At 35.7% G+C, this 20,534-nt stretch overlaps 1 protein-coding gene across 5 annotated transcripts in view; it reads right to left on the reverse strand.

Annotated features, from left to right (window-relative positions):
- TJP1 (tight junction protein 1) overlaps positions 1 to 20,297 on the reverse strand; it is a 281,159-nt gene extending 260,862 nt beyond the window's left edge. For all 5 annotated transcript variants that reach the window (XM_031955480.1, XM_031955476.1, XM_031955475.1 and 2 more), the window contains exons 1-2: positions 20,116 to 20,297; positions 4,009 to 4,141 (exon numbers count right to left, since the gene is read on the reverse strand). In XM_031955480.1, coding sequence (XP_031811340.1) covers positions 4,009 to 4,141; positions 20,116 to 20,282 — 300 coding nt within the window. In that variant the 5' untranslated portion in view covers positions 20,283 to 20,297. The remainder of the gene's footprint in view (positions 1 to 4,008; positions 4,142 to 20,115) is intronic.
- Positions 20,298 to 20,534: the final 237 nt, after the last annotated feature.

Below are 20,534 nucleotides of genomic sequence, written 5' to 3' on the forward strand. Positions count from 1 at the left end.
TTACCAACACAGTCCAACAGTAAGATATAAAAAGAGAAATTCTATTTAAAATAACTGTAGATAATACAAAGTATTTGGGAGTCTACCTGCCAAGACAGAACCAGAAACCATCCGAACACAATTACAAAACACTTCACACAACTAAAGTTAGATCTAAACAGTTGGTAGAGCATGGGACTCTTAATCTCAGGGTCATGGGTTCATGCCCCACGTTGGGCGCCAAATGTGAAGACCGCATATTTTAAAATCAGCCAGAGTCAGGAATTCAGGTTAGGGGAAAGTTGTCAGTCTTTATTCTCAGTGAAGAAAGATCGGAGGTGGAAGAGAATGGGCAATAGCAATGTGTGTAACTGAGTCAAGAAGCTAGCTAGACCAGAAGCCACACGACCAGCAGCTGCTAGCTAGCATGGAACCCAGGCCAATCTCTCCCAGCTTCTCTTCCTGTCTCTCTGCCTCCACCCACCAAAATCGTCATTTCCTATACAACACATCAGGACTTGCACAGAGAGTGGGTGGGGGCCATTCTTTACCCAATCATTTATATTAATAGGGTATAGTCCAATTACTATTTAGCCTCACATACTTGGGACCTCAGTGCATCAACTCAAACCTCAGCCCATTACACTATCAAGTGCTTATGAGTAGGCCAAGCTAATATAATGAAAATGACAATTTTACCTAAATTAAACTACCTATTCAGTGCCATACTAATCAAACTGCCAAGAAATTACTTTATAGAATTAGAAAAAAGTAATAACAAAATTCACTTGGAAGAACAAAACATCAAAAATTTCAAGGGAATTAATTTTTAAAAATGCAAATGAATGTGGCCTAGCTGTACCAGACCTAAGACTATATTATAGAGCAATGGTCATCAAAACCATTTGGTATTGAATGTTGGAGGGGATGTGGGAAAACTGGGATACTGATGTATTGTTGGTATAGTTATGAATGAATCCAAGCATTCTGGAGAGCAATTTGGAACTATGCTCAAAAGGTTATCACACTGTGCATATCCTTTGATCCAGAAGTGCTATTACTGGGCTTATATCCCAAAGAGATATTGAAGAAGGGAAAGGGACCCACATGTGCAAAAATATTTGTGGCAGCCCTTTTTGTAGTGGCTAGAAACTGGAAAATGAATGGATGCCCATCAATTGGAGAATGGTTGGGTAAATTGTGATATATGAATGTTATGGATTATTATTGTTCTAAAAGAAATGACCAACAAAATGAATACAGAGAAGCTTGGAGAGACTTATGTGAACTGATGCTAAATGAAATGAGCAGAACCAGAGATCATTATAAACTTCAACAACAATATTACATGATGATCAATTCTGATAGACATGGCTCTCTTCAACAATGAGAGGATCCAAATCAGTTCCAATTGATCAATAATGAACAGAACCAGCTACACCCAGAGAAAAAATACTGGTTAATGAATATGGACCACAACATAGCATTTCCACTCTTTTGGTTATTGTTTGCTTGCATTTTTGTTTTTCTTCCCAGGTTATTTTTTACCTTCTGTCTAAATCTTTTCTTGCGCAGCAAAATAACTTGTGTAACTATAAAATATGTATACATATATTGTATTTCACATATACTTTAACATATTTAACATGTATAGGACTATCTGCCATCTAGGGGAGGGAGTGGAGGGAAGGAGGGGAAAAGTTGAAACAGAAGTTTTTGTAAAGATTACTGTTGAAAAATTATGCATATGTTTTGTATATAAAAAAAGCTATAATAAAAAAAGAAAAAAAATTGGTATTGACTAAGAAATAGAGTAATGGATCAGTGGCATAAGTTAGATTCACAAGACACAATAGTCAATAATTATAGTAATCTAGTGTTTAATCAACTCAAAGACTCCAGCTTCTGAAATAAGTTCTCACTGTTTAACAAAAATTGCTGGGAAAACTGAAAAATAGTATGGCAGAAACTAGGTATTGACAACACCTAACCTTATACCAAGATAAAGAGGAAATGGATTCATGATTTAGACAGAAAGGATCATATTATAAGTAAACTAGGAGAACAAGGAATAGTTTACCTCTCAGATATGTAGAGGAAGGAATTTTAAGGCCAAAAAAGAACTACAGAATATTATGAAATGCAAATTGGATAATTTTGATTATATTAAATTAAAAACTTTTTATTCAAACAATGCAGTCAACATTAGAAGGGAAGCAGAAAATTGGGGAAAAATTTTACATTCAAGAGTTTCAACAAAGGTTTCATTTCTAAAATATATGGATAATTGACTCAAATTTTAAAGAATACAAGCCATTCTCTGATTGATAAATGGTCAAAGGATATGAACAGAGAATTTTCAGATAAGAAAACCATTTCTAGCCATGTGAAAAAATGTTCTAGAGAAATGCAAATTAAGACAACTGTGAGATACCACTACACACCCCTCAAGATTGGTCAAAGTGACAGGAAAAGAAAATGATAAATGTTGGAGAGGCTGTGAGAAAAATGGAACATTAATACATTATTGGTAGAGTTGTGAACTGATCCAATCATTCTGGAGAGCAATTTGGAACTATGCCCAAAAGGCTATCAAATTGTGTATACCCTTTGATCCAGCAATGTCTCTACTGAGTCTGTATCCTAAAGATATCATAATAAGGGGAAAGGATCCACATGTGCAAAAATGTTTGTAGCAATCCTTTTTGAAGTGGCAAGAAATTGGAAACTGAATGGATGCCCAAGAATTGGGGAATGACTAAGTAAATTATGGTTTATGAATGTAATGGAATGTTATTGTTCTATAAGAAACAATAAGCAAGATGATTTCAGAAAGTCCTGGAGAGATTTACATGAACTGGTGCTAAGTTAAGTGAGTAGAACCAAAAGAACATCGTACACAGCAACAAGATTATGTGATGATCAACTGTGATGGACTTGGCTGTTTTTAACAATGAGGTGATTCAAGCCAATCCCAACGGTCTTGTGATGGAGAGAGTCCTCTGCACCCAGAGAGAAGACAATGGGGACTTAATGTGGATCACAACATAGTATTTTTCACCTTTGTTGTTGTTGTTGTTGTTGGCTTGCTTGGTTTTTTCCCCCTCATGTTTCCCCCTTTTGATTTGATTTTTCTTGGGTAGAATGATAAATGTGGAAATATGTTTAGAAGAATTCATGTGTTTAACCTATACTGGATTACTTGCTGTCTAGGGAAGGAGGGAAAAGGGGAGAAAGGGAGAAAAATTTGGAGCACAAGGTTTTGCAAGGGTGAATGCTGAGAATTATCTTTGCATGTATTTTGAAAAATAAAAAGCTATTATTAAAAAAAATTACCGAGTGACAAACCCATTTCTGGAAAAACAACCTATCTGTAAACTGAATGGTGTCTATATTTCCCTTATGACTATAGGGTGTCTTAGAACTTTAAGACCCACTAAGTAAGACATTTTTTAATACATTCATTATTCTCATATCCTAAAAGGATTAATAGATATCTACAAAAGGAATAATTTATACCATTCTTTCTGATTGCTTCAGGTTCAACATGCATCCATTGATCTAATAAAATTAAAAACCAATTATTTCCAACTTTTAAAAATCCAGTTTTCTAGAAAAAATATGATGTTCAACATTTTTCAATTATTATTCAAATCAATATAATAGAGATTATAGTAACTATATCCATCTTGGCTTGGATATAGGGTACTTTATCAAATATTTAGATTAAGAGAGGGGGGGTTCTATATACCATATCACACCAATTTTCCAAGCATAATATGCTGTTGATTACATGAAAACTATATTGAATGTAACAATTTTTTGGATCTTCATCATTATTATGAATAATATCAATTATAACTACCATAGATGTGTTAGTTAAAGAAGTAGTTTTGCTGAAAAAGTATTGTTACACTCTAAATATTACTGTAAATTTTTACAGGCATGAAAAATTAAATAAAAGCAGTCTAGACAAAACTGATCTTCAAAAGCTTTAAAAATGAGAATGCATTGAAAAAGCTTACTTACAGTAAATTCACAGAAATCAACACTATCAAGGCTTTTGCTTCTGTGTATTCTCCCTTTAATTCGTCTTAAAGAAGGCTTTCCTTGGCTAACACTAGAAGTAGCACCATTAGGATTTTCAGAAGATGGAGTTACCCTGCAAAGAACAAAGGCAATATATTTCAATAATTTTTTATTATATATGCAATTCTCTTCTAAGAATATCTAAGAAATGTCATTATATCATTTTTTAAATCACAGCAGCTGAAGTCATCAGTGGTATTTCTTTTAATACAATACTTTATCTTAGAGTTACAGCTTTCAAAGACTTTTTGATACTTCATTAAACATGAAATCCAACAGACATGTATTCAGTGTCTACTATGTGCAGGGCAATGTCTCAGTCACTGCCTTCCAGGAGTTTATAGTCTTAAGGAGGAAGGAGATTTTGCATATACATGGATATATGGATCCCCCCCCAACTTTTTTTAACCAAAACATGCTTTACTTAACAATTACCATTCAATGGGGAGATGTAGAAGGCAGCATGAGCTAACAATGTCAAACAACTTTGACTATCACCTTCTCCTAGACCCAGTCCCTGAGTATAAGAATCCTGAGAAAAACAACACTTCCTAGATCACTGCACCTGACTCCAGCTTGGTCCCTACGGCCTTTATCAAGGGCAGCAGCTACTGTGAAGAGGGAGCATACAGACCATCCCTACCATCATCAATACCAACTAAGAACAATCTGCAGGTAAGGTCAATAGCCCTAGGACAAGCATCCATACCCCTGAGCCTGCTTCCAGCCCAGTCCCTATATCAGAGATATCCTATACCAAGGAAGATACATGATGCAGAAAGTTCCTCTGCAGGTGCAACAGACTCAACTGCTCAGTAGCAGCCATTATGGAAGCCATAACAGGAGCTTCTTGCCATCAAAGTCACTGGCGTTTGGTTCTGCACCAGAAGTCCGAATGGCCAGGCATGGTGGCGCATATTGTTAATCCTGGCCACAAATGGAATTTGAGATTGAGATAATCTTAGATCTTAATAAAGAAGATCTGAGGATCTGCATTATTGGTGCAATAATAATCAGATCTTGAGCTCAGAAGCTGAGCTGCAGTGAGCTATGCAGATCAGCTATCTGCACTAAGTTTGAAATCAATATGGTGAACCCCACCAGGAGTGGGAGAAGGGAAAACACCAGATTGTTTAAAGCGGGGTTAACCACAGTTCTGATGGACCAGGCCATCCTCAGCAACGAGATCAACCAAATCATTTCCAATGGAGCAGTAATGAACTGAACCAGCTATGCCCAGAAAAAGAACTCTGGGAGATGACTAAAAACCATTACATTGAATTCCCAATCCCTATATTTATGCACACCTGCATTTTTAATTTCCTTCACAAGCTAATTGTACAATATTTCAGAGTCTGATTCTTTTTGTACAGCAAAATAACGTTTTGGTCATGTATACTTATTGTGTATCTAATTTATATTTTAATATATTTAATATCTACTGATCATCCTGCCATCTAGGGGAGGGGGTGGGAGGGTAAGAGGTAAAAAATTGGAACAAGAGGTTTGGCAATTGTTAATGCTGTAAAGTTACCCATGCATATATCCTGTAAATAAAAGGGTGTTAAATTAAAAAAAAAAATAATGCGGTGGTAACCATCAGGTTGGAAAATAGAGTAGGTCAAAACACCCATGACAATCAGTTATGAGATTGGGCCTGTAAGTAGTCTCTGCATATCTAGTTTGGGTGAGATGGAGAGATGCAGAGAAAAAATTAAGAAGAGAAAAGAAAAAGAAGCAAAGAGAAATCAGTATGGTTTTACTGGTAGAAATGTCATCACAGAAGACAGATGAACATCTACTTTGCTCTTGACCTCTAAGTAATCTTTCTTTCAATCTGACTTACAGCTAAACTTCCTTTATGGATTTTCTCCTCCCTGCCTATATTATACTGTGAGCTTCTTGAGATCAGGAATTGCCTTCCTTTTCTATTTGTAGCTCCAGTGCTTAGCACATAGTAAGGGCTTAATAACTTTTTTCTTCATTCATTAAGTCATTGATTCTTTTGTCAGTCAGTGTCAGTCAGTTAACTAACTTTTATTAAGCATTGACTATGTGTCAGGAACTGTGCTAAGCATAGTCCATTCATCAACACTAAAGCAGGTGAGCGAGCAATGAACACAAAACTCCCAGGGAAAGAGTGAGAACAACTATTATTAGGGAGTAATCTTTGCCTCACCCCCTCCTCCCGTCTCTCCCCTCCCCCACCGCAGCATTCTCAAGCAAAGCTGTTCCAGATCCCTTCCCTTAAACAGGTGCCAGCAGGAGATATGTGAATGGTCTAGCCTAATTTCCCACAATCTACAGCCCTTTTTTAGTGCCTAATAAATCAGCCCAGATTCTAAGTAATGAAAATTTCAAAAATTCTAATTTATCAGAATGGCTTGTGCCATCATTCCTGTTATGATTCTCATTTCTTCTCAACTTTTTGTAACCTGAAGAGGACTGCATATTCACTTTATAGATTAGAGTATATTTACTAAATAGAATTGAAAGTACTCATGTACTTTCCTACATTGTGACTGTGATATAGGGAGAGGAAAGAATGTTTGAAAATACTTTTATATATAACATCATATTATATTATAATATTAAAGCTTGTAAATAGCCAAGTCACTAATTCCTAGAAAGGTCCAAAAATTTCAACTTTCCACAATCCCCCCTCCCCAATTCTTCTATGATATGATTCATGGCTTTCAAAAAAAAAAAAAAAAAAAGGAAAGGATGATTAAGTACCTACTATGTGGTAGACACTTTGTTAATCGCTTTACAAATATTTCATTTATCAAGGAAACTGAGACAGAAAAAGGTGAATAGACTTCCCCAGTTTTCACATAGCTAGTAAATGTCTAAGGTGAGGTTTGAATCCAGGTCTTTCTGACTCTAAGCTCATTGTTCTGTACACTGCATCACCTATTAGTGTTGTCCTTCATTTTCAAAGATGACCAATATAACATCACTATGTTAGATTTGAGTTACATTGTGTCAGACTGGGGCTGATCAGACCAACACGAGCTCAGATTGCTCTGCCACAGCTCAGACACAAATTTGCATATTTCATGTTTCCTTTGGGCTACTTCAATTCTGCTTTGCTCATAGAGCACAGCACCTTCTCTATTAAGGGCATGCCATGTTGGGTGGTCCTGTGCCAGTGTCACCCTTGTCATACAATTGAGTCTAAAGTTCTTGAGAGATACCTAGAGAGTGTCTTTGTATTGCTTTTTCTCACCACCTTGTGAATGCTTGTCCTGTGTGATTCTTCATAAAATACTCATATGGAGGTACCATGTAGAGAAGCTCTGACAGAAAAAAGAATATTTCCAAACATTCTCTCCTCTCCTCATATCACAATCACAAGGGAGGAAAAGGAATTCATTTACAACATTGTGTGTAATTGTTGTGGACCAGGATGCAAGTGGGAAGGCTTGACAATTCCTCACACATCCACAGTAATAGCCAGGGGTGTTGTGAGGAAAGAAGTTTTAATCCTAAACTGGATTAACCTGTACCCAGTGGAAGGTTCTCCTTCCATTAAAAAGAAAATAAAAGCAGTTTTTAGGAATCTGGTGAGGAACTCCTGAGATTCAAGGAACCTCTTTACCAACTGTTGATGCTTTTATCATTGTGAAGTTTTAATCTCCTGGGGAAACTGCTTTTACTAGGGGTGAGGAACATTTCTGAATAAAATTTAGAACAAACGGTTTGTTTGAACTCCTTGACTTTGAGCATCAATTCCCTTAGATACTGAATAAGACACAGTGTGAGACTTCTCTTCTTCTTCCTTCACACACAACATTTGCCTCGTGGCCAATTGCAAGCCAGAAGTTCTTTGCTTCCAGTGATTCTGTAGAATGGTTTCTGAAAAGTCTTGCTGATATTATCAACAACCTCTAGCACTGGTCCCAAAGAATCATACCAACCCTCCATGTGGAGAATTATTGATGCAAGTTGACAGCCATGTTCTGTGTCAGGTGGGGCTTCTCTTGGCCCGTTTCCTTCTTCTAGAGACTTCTGGCATGTTATTTAGAAGGTACAGAGACTGGTTGTTTTTCTTTTTCTTTTTTTAATAGCCAAATGTGTTATGACATTAAATGACCTTAAACAAACAACTGCCTTTAAAATATTAAAAGGTTCAGGAAATTCTTTTTGGCCCCTTAAATTTGCTGTTCTTATCTGATACCTGAAAGATTCAGGAAATTATAAGGGAAGAAAAGGAATTTTTTAAAATTTGAGTTACATATGTATGATACAAAGCAAACTGTGATCAAGGCAAAGTAGAACCAGGCAAAGTATGAAAGGGAATGTCAAGGCAGGAGAGATCATTCTCAACTCATGGGATACAGATTAGAGGAGAAAGAAAAAAGTTAGAGAAAGCTTCATAGAAGAGGTGGCCTTTGACCACCATGGGTCTTGGAGATACTTCAAAAGATAAAGATGATTGGAGTAGGGGAGGAGTTAGTATATTTCATTTCTTGCGGTTGATGTGAACAAAGACACAAAGATGAAAGAAGGCAGGATTTGAGTGTTAGAAGCACAAAGGAGATATGTGCTTGCTCATAAATCTTGAGAGAAAAGTTGATGCATGATGTCCTGAGTCTCAACCTCCTATATAGAGAAGAGGAGATCTACATTTCCTATACAGTATGATCTCAGAATTTTGTCTTGTAGGAGAGAAGGGACAATCCCTAGCCCAAGTCAGACTTGAAGATTGTCCCCAGAATAATCCCAAGGTTGAAAATTCAAGGATCTGACATTATATAGAGATAATTGAGTTCCTGAGCAGTGGATCTCTTGGAGAAAAGATTGCCCAGAGGGCTAATGAAGCTAGATTATAGAGAATTAAAGCCATAAAACAGGAGAATAAAAAGCCTGTACTTTGTTCTCTATACAGTCTAAGTCCCATAGGAAGGTAGATAGATGCCTGTCCAGCAGCCCCAAAGATTTTGCCTTTTCCAGAAAGTTTGAAGCACAGGGGAAAATATGAGTCTAGAAGTATATGCTTAGAACCCTGTGGGAGGAAATTTTACTCTAGGGTTACATAATGGTAACTCTCCAGTTAAGTCTCTTTCTTTTCTCTCTCTTTTTTTAAAATTTAATTTAACATTTCCCCCAGTTATATTCAAAACAAATGTTTTTTACATTTATTTTTTAAGATTTTTGAGTTCTAGGTTTTCTTCCTTATCCCTATCCACAATTAGAAACAGTAATAGGATGGCTATTCTCTACCAGTCATTTCCCAGAGTGCTTTATAGTACTTTAAACAAAGTAAGTATGAAATAAATATTCCTGAGTGACTGAGTTGCATTCAGGAAATTAAGTTGTAAGAAAATTAATTTCAAGGTTAAATAAAAATTTAAAGGATACTTTATGTAGTTATTTAAATTTAACTGTTTTAATTGGCCCAACTGATTTAAAACTTTGAACATAACTAGTACTCTCTATGTCAAAAGTGTTGAACATGGTCTCCTGCAGAACCAGTTTAAATATAATTGATCAATATTTAAGAAAATAAAAATACAACTAAATATAGATAACATCATATTTTAAAACTAAGTCAATATGCAGCCCATGGAGATCTTATAGAGTATTGACCTCCTTTTCTATTTGAATTTGACACCACTGGTGTTACACTATATATAAATACAATATGTCTGCACAATCAATGAATAAGAATAATTGATATGGAATCATTATTAAATAGTATGGAAACATAATAACCATGAAAAGAAGTTTCAAAAGTTGAAAATAAATCTCCTCTTCTCATACCTGTACATACTCTATACATACATATATCCTATCTAACCAGACTGAGTAAAAAATAATTGCTCTTGAAAACAAAAAAAATTTTTTTTGCCAGCATGAAGATTATTTTCAAGTTTTGCATTAATCAGAAACAAATAAATTTTGGCCCAGCAGAATGTTCACCTCCTTGATGCCATTATCAACTTCAAGATGCCCCCAAAGCAACAACTTTACCCCAATCATTGACTTTCTATTACATAAAGCATCATAAACATCAAAGCAAAGCTTAGGAAATATAAAAACCAAGTCAATCAAAATTTCTAGGCAGAAAAAAGTAGGAAACATCATAGGCTTCCCAATTTAAATGAGTGCTAATGAAAGTTCTAAAAAAGATTCTTGAAGCATTCTTTTGAAAGGTTCAAAGAAATAGCTAAACACATCTGATTAAAAATCTTGATTTAAGGTTGGAGGAAACCTGGTAGTTGGTCCTTGGTTCTATCCATACTTTTCACTTGCCATTTTCTTTCCTGAAGGAAGCAGACTCCAATCAATGCTGTAACAAGTGGGGTAGTGGCAGAGAAATCCAAAGAGCCTCCCTCAAGTGACTTTCACTGACGTCTGCACCAAGTTGGGTACCTGTAACATTGCTATATTGTTATAGTAGCAGCATTATGGCAAGCATGATTGCAAAGTCAGCCACATCTGGTTAGAGGCCTCTGGGTAGATTATTACAGTCACAATGACTTGGCTCATATCTTTTCCTTCAGGGACTAGCTCTCAAAATGGATCCAGTGCCATTTAAAGCCTCTCAGATTTAAGAAGCTTCTTTTTTCCCTCACAAGTATATTGCTTTTTTTAGTGTACTTGAGCTATCTTTTTTTTTTTTTTTAAAGCAAAATGGGAAAGAAAACAAATTTGTCACCTTTTTATATTTGCTCTCAAGTTCTGTAAGGTTTATATAACAAAAGCCCCTTCTCTGCTTCTGTACGTGCCTCTATATTTGCAGCCCAGCCTTGATGAGCAAAATCTCTCTGCTTTCTGAATGAAAAAAGTCTCCCTCTATCTTTAATTCTGTGTTTTAAACAACACAGAAAATATCCTAGTATTTTTTTATTGGCCAAAAACATTTATCACAGATTAATAATTTAGGAATAACAGTAAACTACTTGAGAAAATGACTATGCTTCCCAACCTTAGTTTCAACTCAAGAGACTAAAGAAACAATGGGAACAGGAAGTGAAGGGATTGAAGGGATTGGTTAGCACCAGGGAAACCCCTCTTACTGGAATGGAGAAGGATTGGAAAAGAGTGACCTTCTAGTGCTTGTAGCTGGTTTTTCAATTATTTATTGTAGATCACAGCCTCATCCTCTCAGTTTACACACTGTTTATCAATATAGGTCATCTCATCCTCCTAGTTTGAGTGCTATCAACAATGTAGGGCACTATTTTATCCTTTTGGCTCATGCTTGGTCATTACTCTGAATTATTTTTTTTGAAGAACTTCCACCAGCTCTAAGGATCTCTTCTAGCTGTATTTCCTCTTTTTTCCTCCCAATAATTCATTCTATTTCAATGATAAGAGGAAAAATACCCTGGAAACCTGGGAATTATAATTCCCCTGTCCCCCAAGGCTGTAAAGTGTAACATTGCTGTGAATTGGGACAAAAATGAATTGCATATGCATTTAACTTTTAAAACATTTTTTGCCACCATGTCATCTTTTCATGTATATATTTTTATGCCTTGACCTACTATAGATATAACTTAAAAAGCTAGATATGGTGGAAACAAGGTGTCTGTACTTAGTGGTTTTGTTAAGATAATATAGAAATAAAATTTTAAATTAAAAAAAATTAAATTTTAAAGTGTGTGTGTGTGTGTGTATGTGTGTGTGTGTGGTGTGTATGTGTATGTCTCCCTAAACTCAATATGATACTGGGAACCTGTGAAAGTCAAAATAAAAAAAAAATAATACTTGAGAATTTTCTTTAATAATACTATTTTGAATACAGCAATATCTAACAAGTTAAAAACATTTAGCATCTGTATGAATTACCATATAAATAGTAAAACTTTTAAAAATTCCTTAGAAAAGGGGTTCTTAACCTGAGGTTCATGAACTTAATTCTAAAAATATATCTTAGGGGCAGCTAGATGGCAATGGATAGAGTGCAAGCCCAGAGTTCAAATCCTCAGATACTTAATACTTCCTACCTGTGTGACCCTGGGCAAGTCAATCCCAGTTACTCCAGCAAAAAGTACTTTTAATTGGTTTCCTTTTGTTATCCCATGTATTTCATTTTATACATATAAAAACATTATTTTGAGAAGAGGTCCATAGGTTTCACCAGACTCCCAAAGAAATCCATGACACAAAAAATAATAAGAATCCTCTGATTTAGAACTAATTGTAATACTTTTAGTAGAATGCAAATTTCTTGGGGAAGGAAGGAAATGACAATGATAACAGTTAGTGTTTATGTGGAGTTTTATTATGCTCTAGATACTGCTAAACCCCTTTTTATTATGTTATTAAGCATTTATTAAATGCTTCCTACAGGCCAGGAATTTTACAAAAATCATCTTATTTGATCCTCAACAACCTTGGGAGGAAGCTGCCCTTATTATTCTTAAGGCTGAGGAAACTGAGGCAGACAGGTTAAGTGACATCCAGCACCACAATGCTAGTAAATCTAGGACTAGGCCTGTCATCAGGTCTAGCATGACCTGTAACTTAAGGGGAAGCATTATGCTATTCTTCAACTTTTATATTCCCATATGTTTCCAAATATAGAACACTAAACATATAAAATAATTGCCAACATTCCTAAAACACTTTAAAATATGATTATTCCTATTTCACAGATAAGGAAACTAAAAGACTTAAAGAGGTGAAGGGATTTGCTCAGGGTCATAAAAATAGTAAATGTTAAAGGCAGGATTTGAACAGGGGTCTTCCTGTTCATTTCCAAGTTCACCTGCTGTAACACAGCTGCCTAACTTACCTTACCAATAATGAATATTTCCATTATGTATATAGGCTGATTCATAGTCTGTTACTAGGATATATTCAAAAGATCTATATATCCATTTGTTTAATTGAATTGAATCTTGAAAAAAATATCAACTAGTACTTGCTTGAGTGACTAGTATGTGAAAAGAACAATTCTAAGTGTTTTGGAGTTTAAAAAACCTCTAAGATAGTACCCTGGACCTCAAACATTGTACAATTTAATAGGTGTTCTATGACAAAAGAGAGTAATTACAGTTTAAAGATGGTAGATTTAAAAATGTCAAAAACAAAATACTTAGATATCCTTCCAGTTCCATAACATGTAATATGTAATTACAATATTAAAAATCCCTTCTGTTTTCTTCTCAAATACCATGCAACATGTTCAAATTGAACATACCAGTAAACTTATTTCTTCACTGCGATGCTACAGAAAGACTGGACTGAGAGTCAGGGGACTTAAATTCTGATTCTGCTTTTGCAACTGGTTATATGGCATTGAGCAAGTCATTCTCCTTCTCTGGAACTTAATATTATCATGTGCAAACCATCTTTACAAACAAACTTTTATGTTCCTCTTTTCATAAAATAATTTATTCAAGTAATTTTCAAACAAAATTAAAATTTATTAAAATTTTTACAATAACAAAACATTCAATGGAAAAATTAACATACAATAAAATACTTTATAATTTTAGTATTTATAACAAGATAATATTATTAATATGATGAATGGATTTTTATTGGGGTACAACATTCTCAAATTATGGTGACATTAATGTTGTCACATTTTTTCAACCACTAATCAAGATATTTTAGTTATAACAGAAAATGCAATTTCACACAAATAATGTAAATTTGTGGGGGTTTTTTGATAAAACTATAGAAGTCTTTATTTAGCTGTAACTAAAGTATAATATTTTCAGGTTCAAAAGTTTCTTTCAATGTACTATCACAAGGTAAGTCCACTTACCATTCTTGTTCAGATAGGGCAAGATTTTTAAAATGTATCATTTTTGTCATAGCAAATGGGTTCCTTACCCAATTCATACTTTAAAATATCAGGTTCTTTAAAAACAAATGAAAATTGCCTCTGTGGATAGACCGAGTGATTGAAAAAAAATAGAATTTTATTGCATTTTATTTAATTTTCAGTACAGGTGCATTTTTATTCAGAAACATATCAAAATATTATCTTGTAAATTTGGTAGCCATAGATCTACTTTTGTTATAACTATAATTACTTTATCCTTATATATCTGAGTTTGAATTTGAAGAACTTCTATTGATTGAATTATAGCACTCAATTTAAGAGATCCATCAAATATGAAATTTCTTCGTCTTTATAAAAGACACTAACAAAAATGACAATTTGTTTGTTTGGTTTTTTTTGCTGAGGCAATTAGGGTTAAGTGACTTGCCTAGGGTCACATAGCTAGATGTATTAAGTGTCTGAGATCAGATTTGAATTTAGGACCTTCTGACTTCAGAGCTGGTTCTCTAATCACTACACCTACCTGCCCCACAATTTGTTCTTTTTGTTCAAGCATCCTTCAGTGCTTCATCATGAGAAAATTAGCATATTTTGTAATAACACTAAAGTATCCTATGTGTTCTATCCATATTTCCACCCAATTTTGCAAAAAGACTTCTTTCAACATTACAATGACGAGAATTTAAGAATATTTTGAAGGATCAAGCTGTGTCAATTGATGTATTACTTTTTTTTTTTTAATCCACAAAACAAAGAAATTGTAAGATGAAGTTATTTCAAAATAAAATTATGATAATTTTGCATTATTTGATAAATTTGATATTTCTAGTAGTACAATTCTAGTGAACTGCTTTTTATAAAGTCAATTATTCTTTTAACAACTTGAAAAGATGTAAGTTAAGTGTCTAATATTCTCAACAGTAGGGACTGTCTGTGTCCCTAATAGTAGGGATACAATGTAACTAAACTGAAATAAGGGACAATTTTTGGCTAGTGCTTTTAGACCTACATTTCATCCTGACATAAATTTGAGCTCCATGAGGGTAGAGCCTATTATACTTCCCTACATTATATCCATTTAAAAATCCATCCATTATATAAAAGAATACCTTTGATGGGGCATGTTGTCATTTGATGGGGCAAAGTAAAATTTCTTCTACATATTTCAAAAAAATACATATGTAAACAAATGAGCATCTTTAATTATATATGTTGCTTTATATGCAATGCAAAATAGAAATATTTTAATTCCTCAGATACTTCATAACAAAGATATTCATATCTGTAAGCAATTCTCACTTGCCTATACTATCTGCAACTGAAACTCTTCAAAGTCATTTTGCATGATTTGCAGATGATACCAGCTTTTCTATCAAATGGCATTTTTTCCATTTAGCAGTTCTGAAAATAACCTTACTTGATACAAGTTAATTTTTTTGATGTTATAGTCATAGTTATTTTTTAAACATATCTTTGGTTTTGTTTTTTAAAAACATTTTTCTCTGGAAAAATTGATTGCTAATATTTCTTCATATACATTTAAAAGAAATTATTTAGATTTCATGTCATTTGCAGGTAACACATCTATGCAAACATTGATTTTTCTCTTCATCAAAAGCAGCATTTTTGGATATCAATAAAAATAGAAAATATGATTTTTCTGGATTTGAACTTTTTTATTTTGTGTTTTTATAAATGCACTAAATTGCCCTTACTATTTTTTCTAATAATTCCAACTGCTCAGTGAATTTTCTTTTCAAATCAATTGTGTATTCATGTACCAAGAAGGGATATTATTTTACTTTTGGAAATAAACAATACTGCAAATAAAAGAAGTAAAATTTTACATTAAACATTAATTTAATTCTTGAAAAAAATCAACAAATTATTATCTATAACTTCTCTGAAACTAATTTTTTAATGTTTGAAGGGTTTAAAGAAAATGAGTTTTATATATTTTACTTAAAATGACCCTCAGAAACAAAACAATTTGACACTTTAAAAAACTACACAAAGACCATTTAAAGTTTACACACTCAACAACAATTGACATGACAAAATTACCCATTTATTTCATTAGCCTATACTGACTAGTGAATAATAAGGGTAGGAGAGTATATCTGTATTGATTCAAATTTGATTTCATCTGTACAAAACTTATTAAATGATTGCTACTCTGTATTCATTGCCATTTGAAAAATTAAAGTTAGTCTTGCCTAGTCAATTTAATTTGTACATTTTTGATGAAAAAAGTTGAATTTATGGGAATTACATTAGGAAATGTATAATAACATTGGATACTGTTTCATTCCTTCTGCCAAAGGCATACCCTTCAGTTTAGAAAACTCTAGTGAAATGGTCCAAGCACAGGTCTTTGCAACTGAGAACCTGGGGTAAAATTTTTGCTCTGCTGGTTATTACCAATATGGCCATCCCTTTTCTGTAAAATGAAGCTTTTCTACATTTTTGAGAATCCTTATAACACTAAATCCCATGATATCCAATACTCTATTATTCAATGTGACTGTTGTAACCCTAGATACTTTCTGGCACTGATTTCTGCCAAGGAGAAATAACCCTAGATGACACCTGGGTATCAATCTCTTCTAGCCAAGATGTATTCTTTTGGTGTACACCAAAAACAAAAGAGAAGTGTTTCATTGGATAGGCTGCTTTTTTTCTTGCCTAGTAGAAACTGAAAATTTTATAAAATATGTCTGTAAATTCTGGGAAATATAGTCTGGGAGAGATAAATTTTGTTTTCTATATGCCCTAGGCAAGAGCTTAATGTGAATTTTAGTTCTGTGGTTCAAGTATGTTTTGAGGGAAGGAAGAGGGATTGGAGAGGAGTGAGAGTTTTTTAGTATTGAACACAGGTACTAGCTCTTAGCTAGGGGTACAACTCCATTTGACAACACAGGTGTGGCACAGGAGGAAAAAGTTCCATGGTGGTCAGAAGGAGACAAAGAGGGAAGTTAGGATAATGATTTCTAGACCACATGCTATTGACTGGAATTATACTTTTGATAGCTGAAAAAAGTTTAACTTCTCTATTATACTCTTTTGTTTTCCCCCACTCCCATGTCTTAACTATTACATGCTCTCCACATATGGGTTCCTCTATATGGCTTCTATTTTCTGATTTTGCTTTATATAAAAAGTATTTATCATAATTGCTCTGTGATACACATCTGCAAATTAATTGAATTCATCAGAGAAGGACAATGTAAGATTGCCAGTGAATACCTTCATATACACAGAATAAAATTGGGTCAGAGAACTTAACCTCTGTCTACAATGCTACATTTCTTTGCTGGAGAATTCTGAGCTGTAGTCAGGAAAACTTCTTATTTTAGAGACAGAAAAAGGGATTTGGGTATAAAGAACTCTCAGGACAAGAAACTCCTTCTATCGATATAGGTTAGTATCTTCTCTGAAACTTGATGGTCTCCACACAAAGTTACCTAAAGTACTGAGAGTTCAAGTTACTTATGCAGTCACACAGCCAAATATGTATCAAAAGCAGTACTAGAACCTAGGTCCTTCTGATTTCAGTGCTCATTTTCTATCTGTGAGACAATGTCTTTCTTATGGTTATACTTTCATTAAATTTTTTTCACAAGTTTCTAAATAGCAAAGAGACATTTTAGATGAATGTGACCGTGAACTAGAGGGAAGTCCAGTCTCCAAAGTGCAAGGAGTGTAAATCAAGGACAATCATTATAGCAGTGCTTCCCAGTGGGAAGAGAAAACCATGATCTAGTATGAATATGCCCTACCACTTTTTGAAAGTACAAGGTTAAGCCCTTATATAGCTAAAATTTGCCACTTGCTGATTATACTTATCTTTGGCTCCTCCATCAATATTTTTTTCTCATATTCTTTCCTAAGACCTTGATTGCCTTTGGTGACAAAATTCATTCAGCTTTGGAATCATCTTTATGCAGTGCTGACTGAGGAGCCAACCAGTATAAATCTGCATGACCCATTACATCTAACTGGCCCCCAGATCCCAGAGTATGCTTCACATTCTATCCAACTGGCCACCTGCCAACTGCCATGCTGCTCTGCTTGCATCTTAATCTCACATCCACATCCTTCACTTTCTATCTCTTGTTCTGGGAAAAGTAATCAAACCAATACTACCACTGCTGCTGCAAAAGACCACTCACTTGACTCTTCTATAGGTATACTTAGTGTCTCAGGAAATTTCCAAACTACAATATCCTTTCCCAGTGATCACTTCTTTATATGTATTGTTTCTCCTTAAGTTCCTGAGGGCTAGACCTGCCTTGCTTTTTGTATTTGTGTCTCCAGTCCTTCTAACTGTGCATCATACAATAAATGCTTTTCATCTTTACATTCAAATCATTTAAAATATTTTGCTACTTCTTTTTGTAATAGTCATTCTCTTTTTTCCTTCATATCATTGTTAAAATTCTTTCCTATGGTTGTGTCTTAATATAACTAATCCACTTTTTCCTCCTTGTTTTTTCTTTCAGTTCAAAATAATGCATGCAGCATAACTTTTCTATATTATTCAGACAATCATGAAAGAAGGTTTAAGTTTCCTCATTAACTCAATTGCTTTCTAATTCTATTTAAACTTTTTATTGTTGTCTTTAAGGCCCTCTATTAAGCAATTCTTCTTTACTCTCCTTTTATGAAACCTGTGCTCTTTAAAAGTCCATAATTCCTAAAGTGTACTCTTGTATTGTCTCATTTCCTGGAAACAGTTTTTCCTCAGATTCCTAGATGCCACATCTCTTTTCACAAATATTTCTTTAAGATTCAGTTACTCAATAAAACCTTAATGATTTATATTACATTTCCAAATCAAAATCAACTTGTTGCAAAGATCACTTGTAATAGACATTTACTGGGCTCTGTTATTGTTTACTTCCCCCTAAACAGAATATATTTAAACACTGTGTAAACTTAACTTCTTTGTAAACTCATGGAAGAGCTATCATCTAATTCTGAACTTATTATAATTCTAAGAACACTTCTGGGCTTCCACAGTATATAAGTTTAACAGTAGTTTTTTTTTTTTTAAAGCAGTTCCAATATATAATCAACTATGTGAGCCAGATCTTAATGAATTACTTTCAAAACCATTTTCAAAAAATATTTTTCTATTTTTCTTAACTGAGCTCCTATGTTAAATGTTTGTTTATAAATCACTATAAGTGAAAAAAAAAGCACTTACAAAAATCTTATTTATGTTTTTAAATGATAATATATTTATAGGGATATATTATTATTTTCTCTTTTTCTACTCATCCAGAAGCAAACCAATTTAAGGAAGAATGTGTTAACAAATCTACATTTGTTGTGTTCCCTATTGCAGCTGTCAAGCAAGCTGACATGAATTTTCTTAGAACTCATTGAAACTGAGATCAGAAGGTACAAATGTGGAACAACATCAGAGAAACCTACAATCAGACTGCCATGTCGAATCCAGCACCTCTTCACTGTAAATGCCACTTTCTAACAATAAAATGACTTAATGAAACATTTCTACCGAATGAGGCACAATTACAAATCACGGAGGGCATCAGAAATGATTGGTTTAGGTTTTTGTTTCTGAATTAATTCCCTCCCTTTTCCTCGGTGCCCCCCATCCCTAGTTGCATTTTAAGGTACAGAAAGAAGCAGCCTCACTGCTTTTTCCTTCACTTGGGCGAGAGGCTGAACGAGTGAATACATGGATGGATGGTTGGATGGATGGATGGATGGGGATGGATGGATGGACAGATGGATAGTTCCTTCCATGCAGCCGCCCAAGAGGTATCCTTGTTCTTTCTCCTGGGGCCGTTTAGCAGAAAATGACAAACATAAAATCAGGCAGGAACTTTCCTCTTTTTTCATCCATTTTTCAAAAATGCGGCATTTATCTTTTTTAAAGCAATCCTCCCAACACACACACACACACACAGAGGTACGCACACACGCACTAGCAGTTCACACATCCCCAGGCCAGGTGTCACACACACACACACACACACACACTCGCAACCACGGCATCTTCCAACAAGATGGGCACCACCACGCTTAGCATCTGTCACCGCCTCCCTGGTCCTCTTGCTCTCCCGCCCGCCGGCCCCAGCGTGGCCCCCGGCTTCCAGAGAAAGGAAAGGTCGGAGCGGTCGGCCTGGGGCAGCAGGCGGAAGGATGGAGAGCTCCGGGCCGCCCAGCCTGGCCGGGTAGCGGCCCCCAGCAGCCGCCCGCGCCCCGCGCCCCGCGCCAACCGCCCCGCCCCGCCCGCGCGCTCCGCCCGCCCGCTCGCCCCTCACCAGAGCTTCCTCTTGAGGGGCAGGAGGCTGCCCCGGTTGGAGGGGGTGACCCCGATCGCCATCTGCAGCACCGTCAGGTATTTCTGATATTTCATCTTGTCCCCGCCCCGCTCCCGGGCCGGTCCCCACCGCCGCCGCCGCAGACACAGCCGCTCCAACCGCCGCATAGACTCAGCTGCGTCCCATGGACCGAGCCGCCGCCGCCGCCGCCGCTGCTGTCACCGTCGCCGCTACAGTCACAGCTCCAGATGCCGCCGCCGCCGCCGCCGCCGCCGCCGCCGCCGTGCGTGGCGCTCCCGCCGCCCGGCCCCGCCCCGCCCCGCAGAACCGCCCTCTCGGCCGCGCTCCGCCGGCCCCGGCCGGGCCTCCCAGGGCTCGGCGGCTGGGGGCCTGGGGTCGCCGCCCGCCGCTCCACTCCA

Source organism: Sarcophilus harrisii, chromosome 2 (assembly GCF_902635505.1).
Source record: "Sarcophilus harrisii chromosome 2, mSarHar1.11, whole genome shotgun sequence".
Taxonomy (NCBI): Eukaryota; Metazoa; Chordata; class Mammalia; order Dasyuromorphia; family Dasyuridae; genus Sarcophilus; species Sarcophilus harrisii.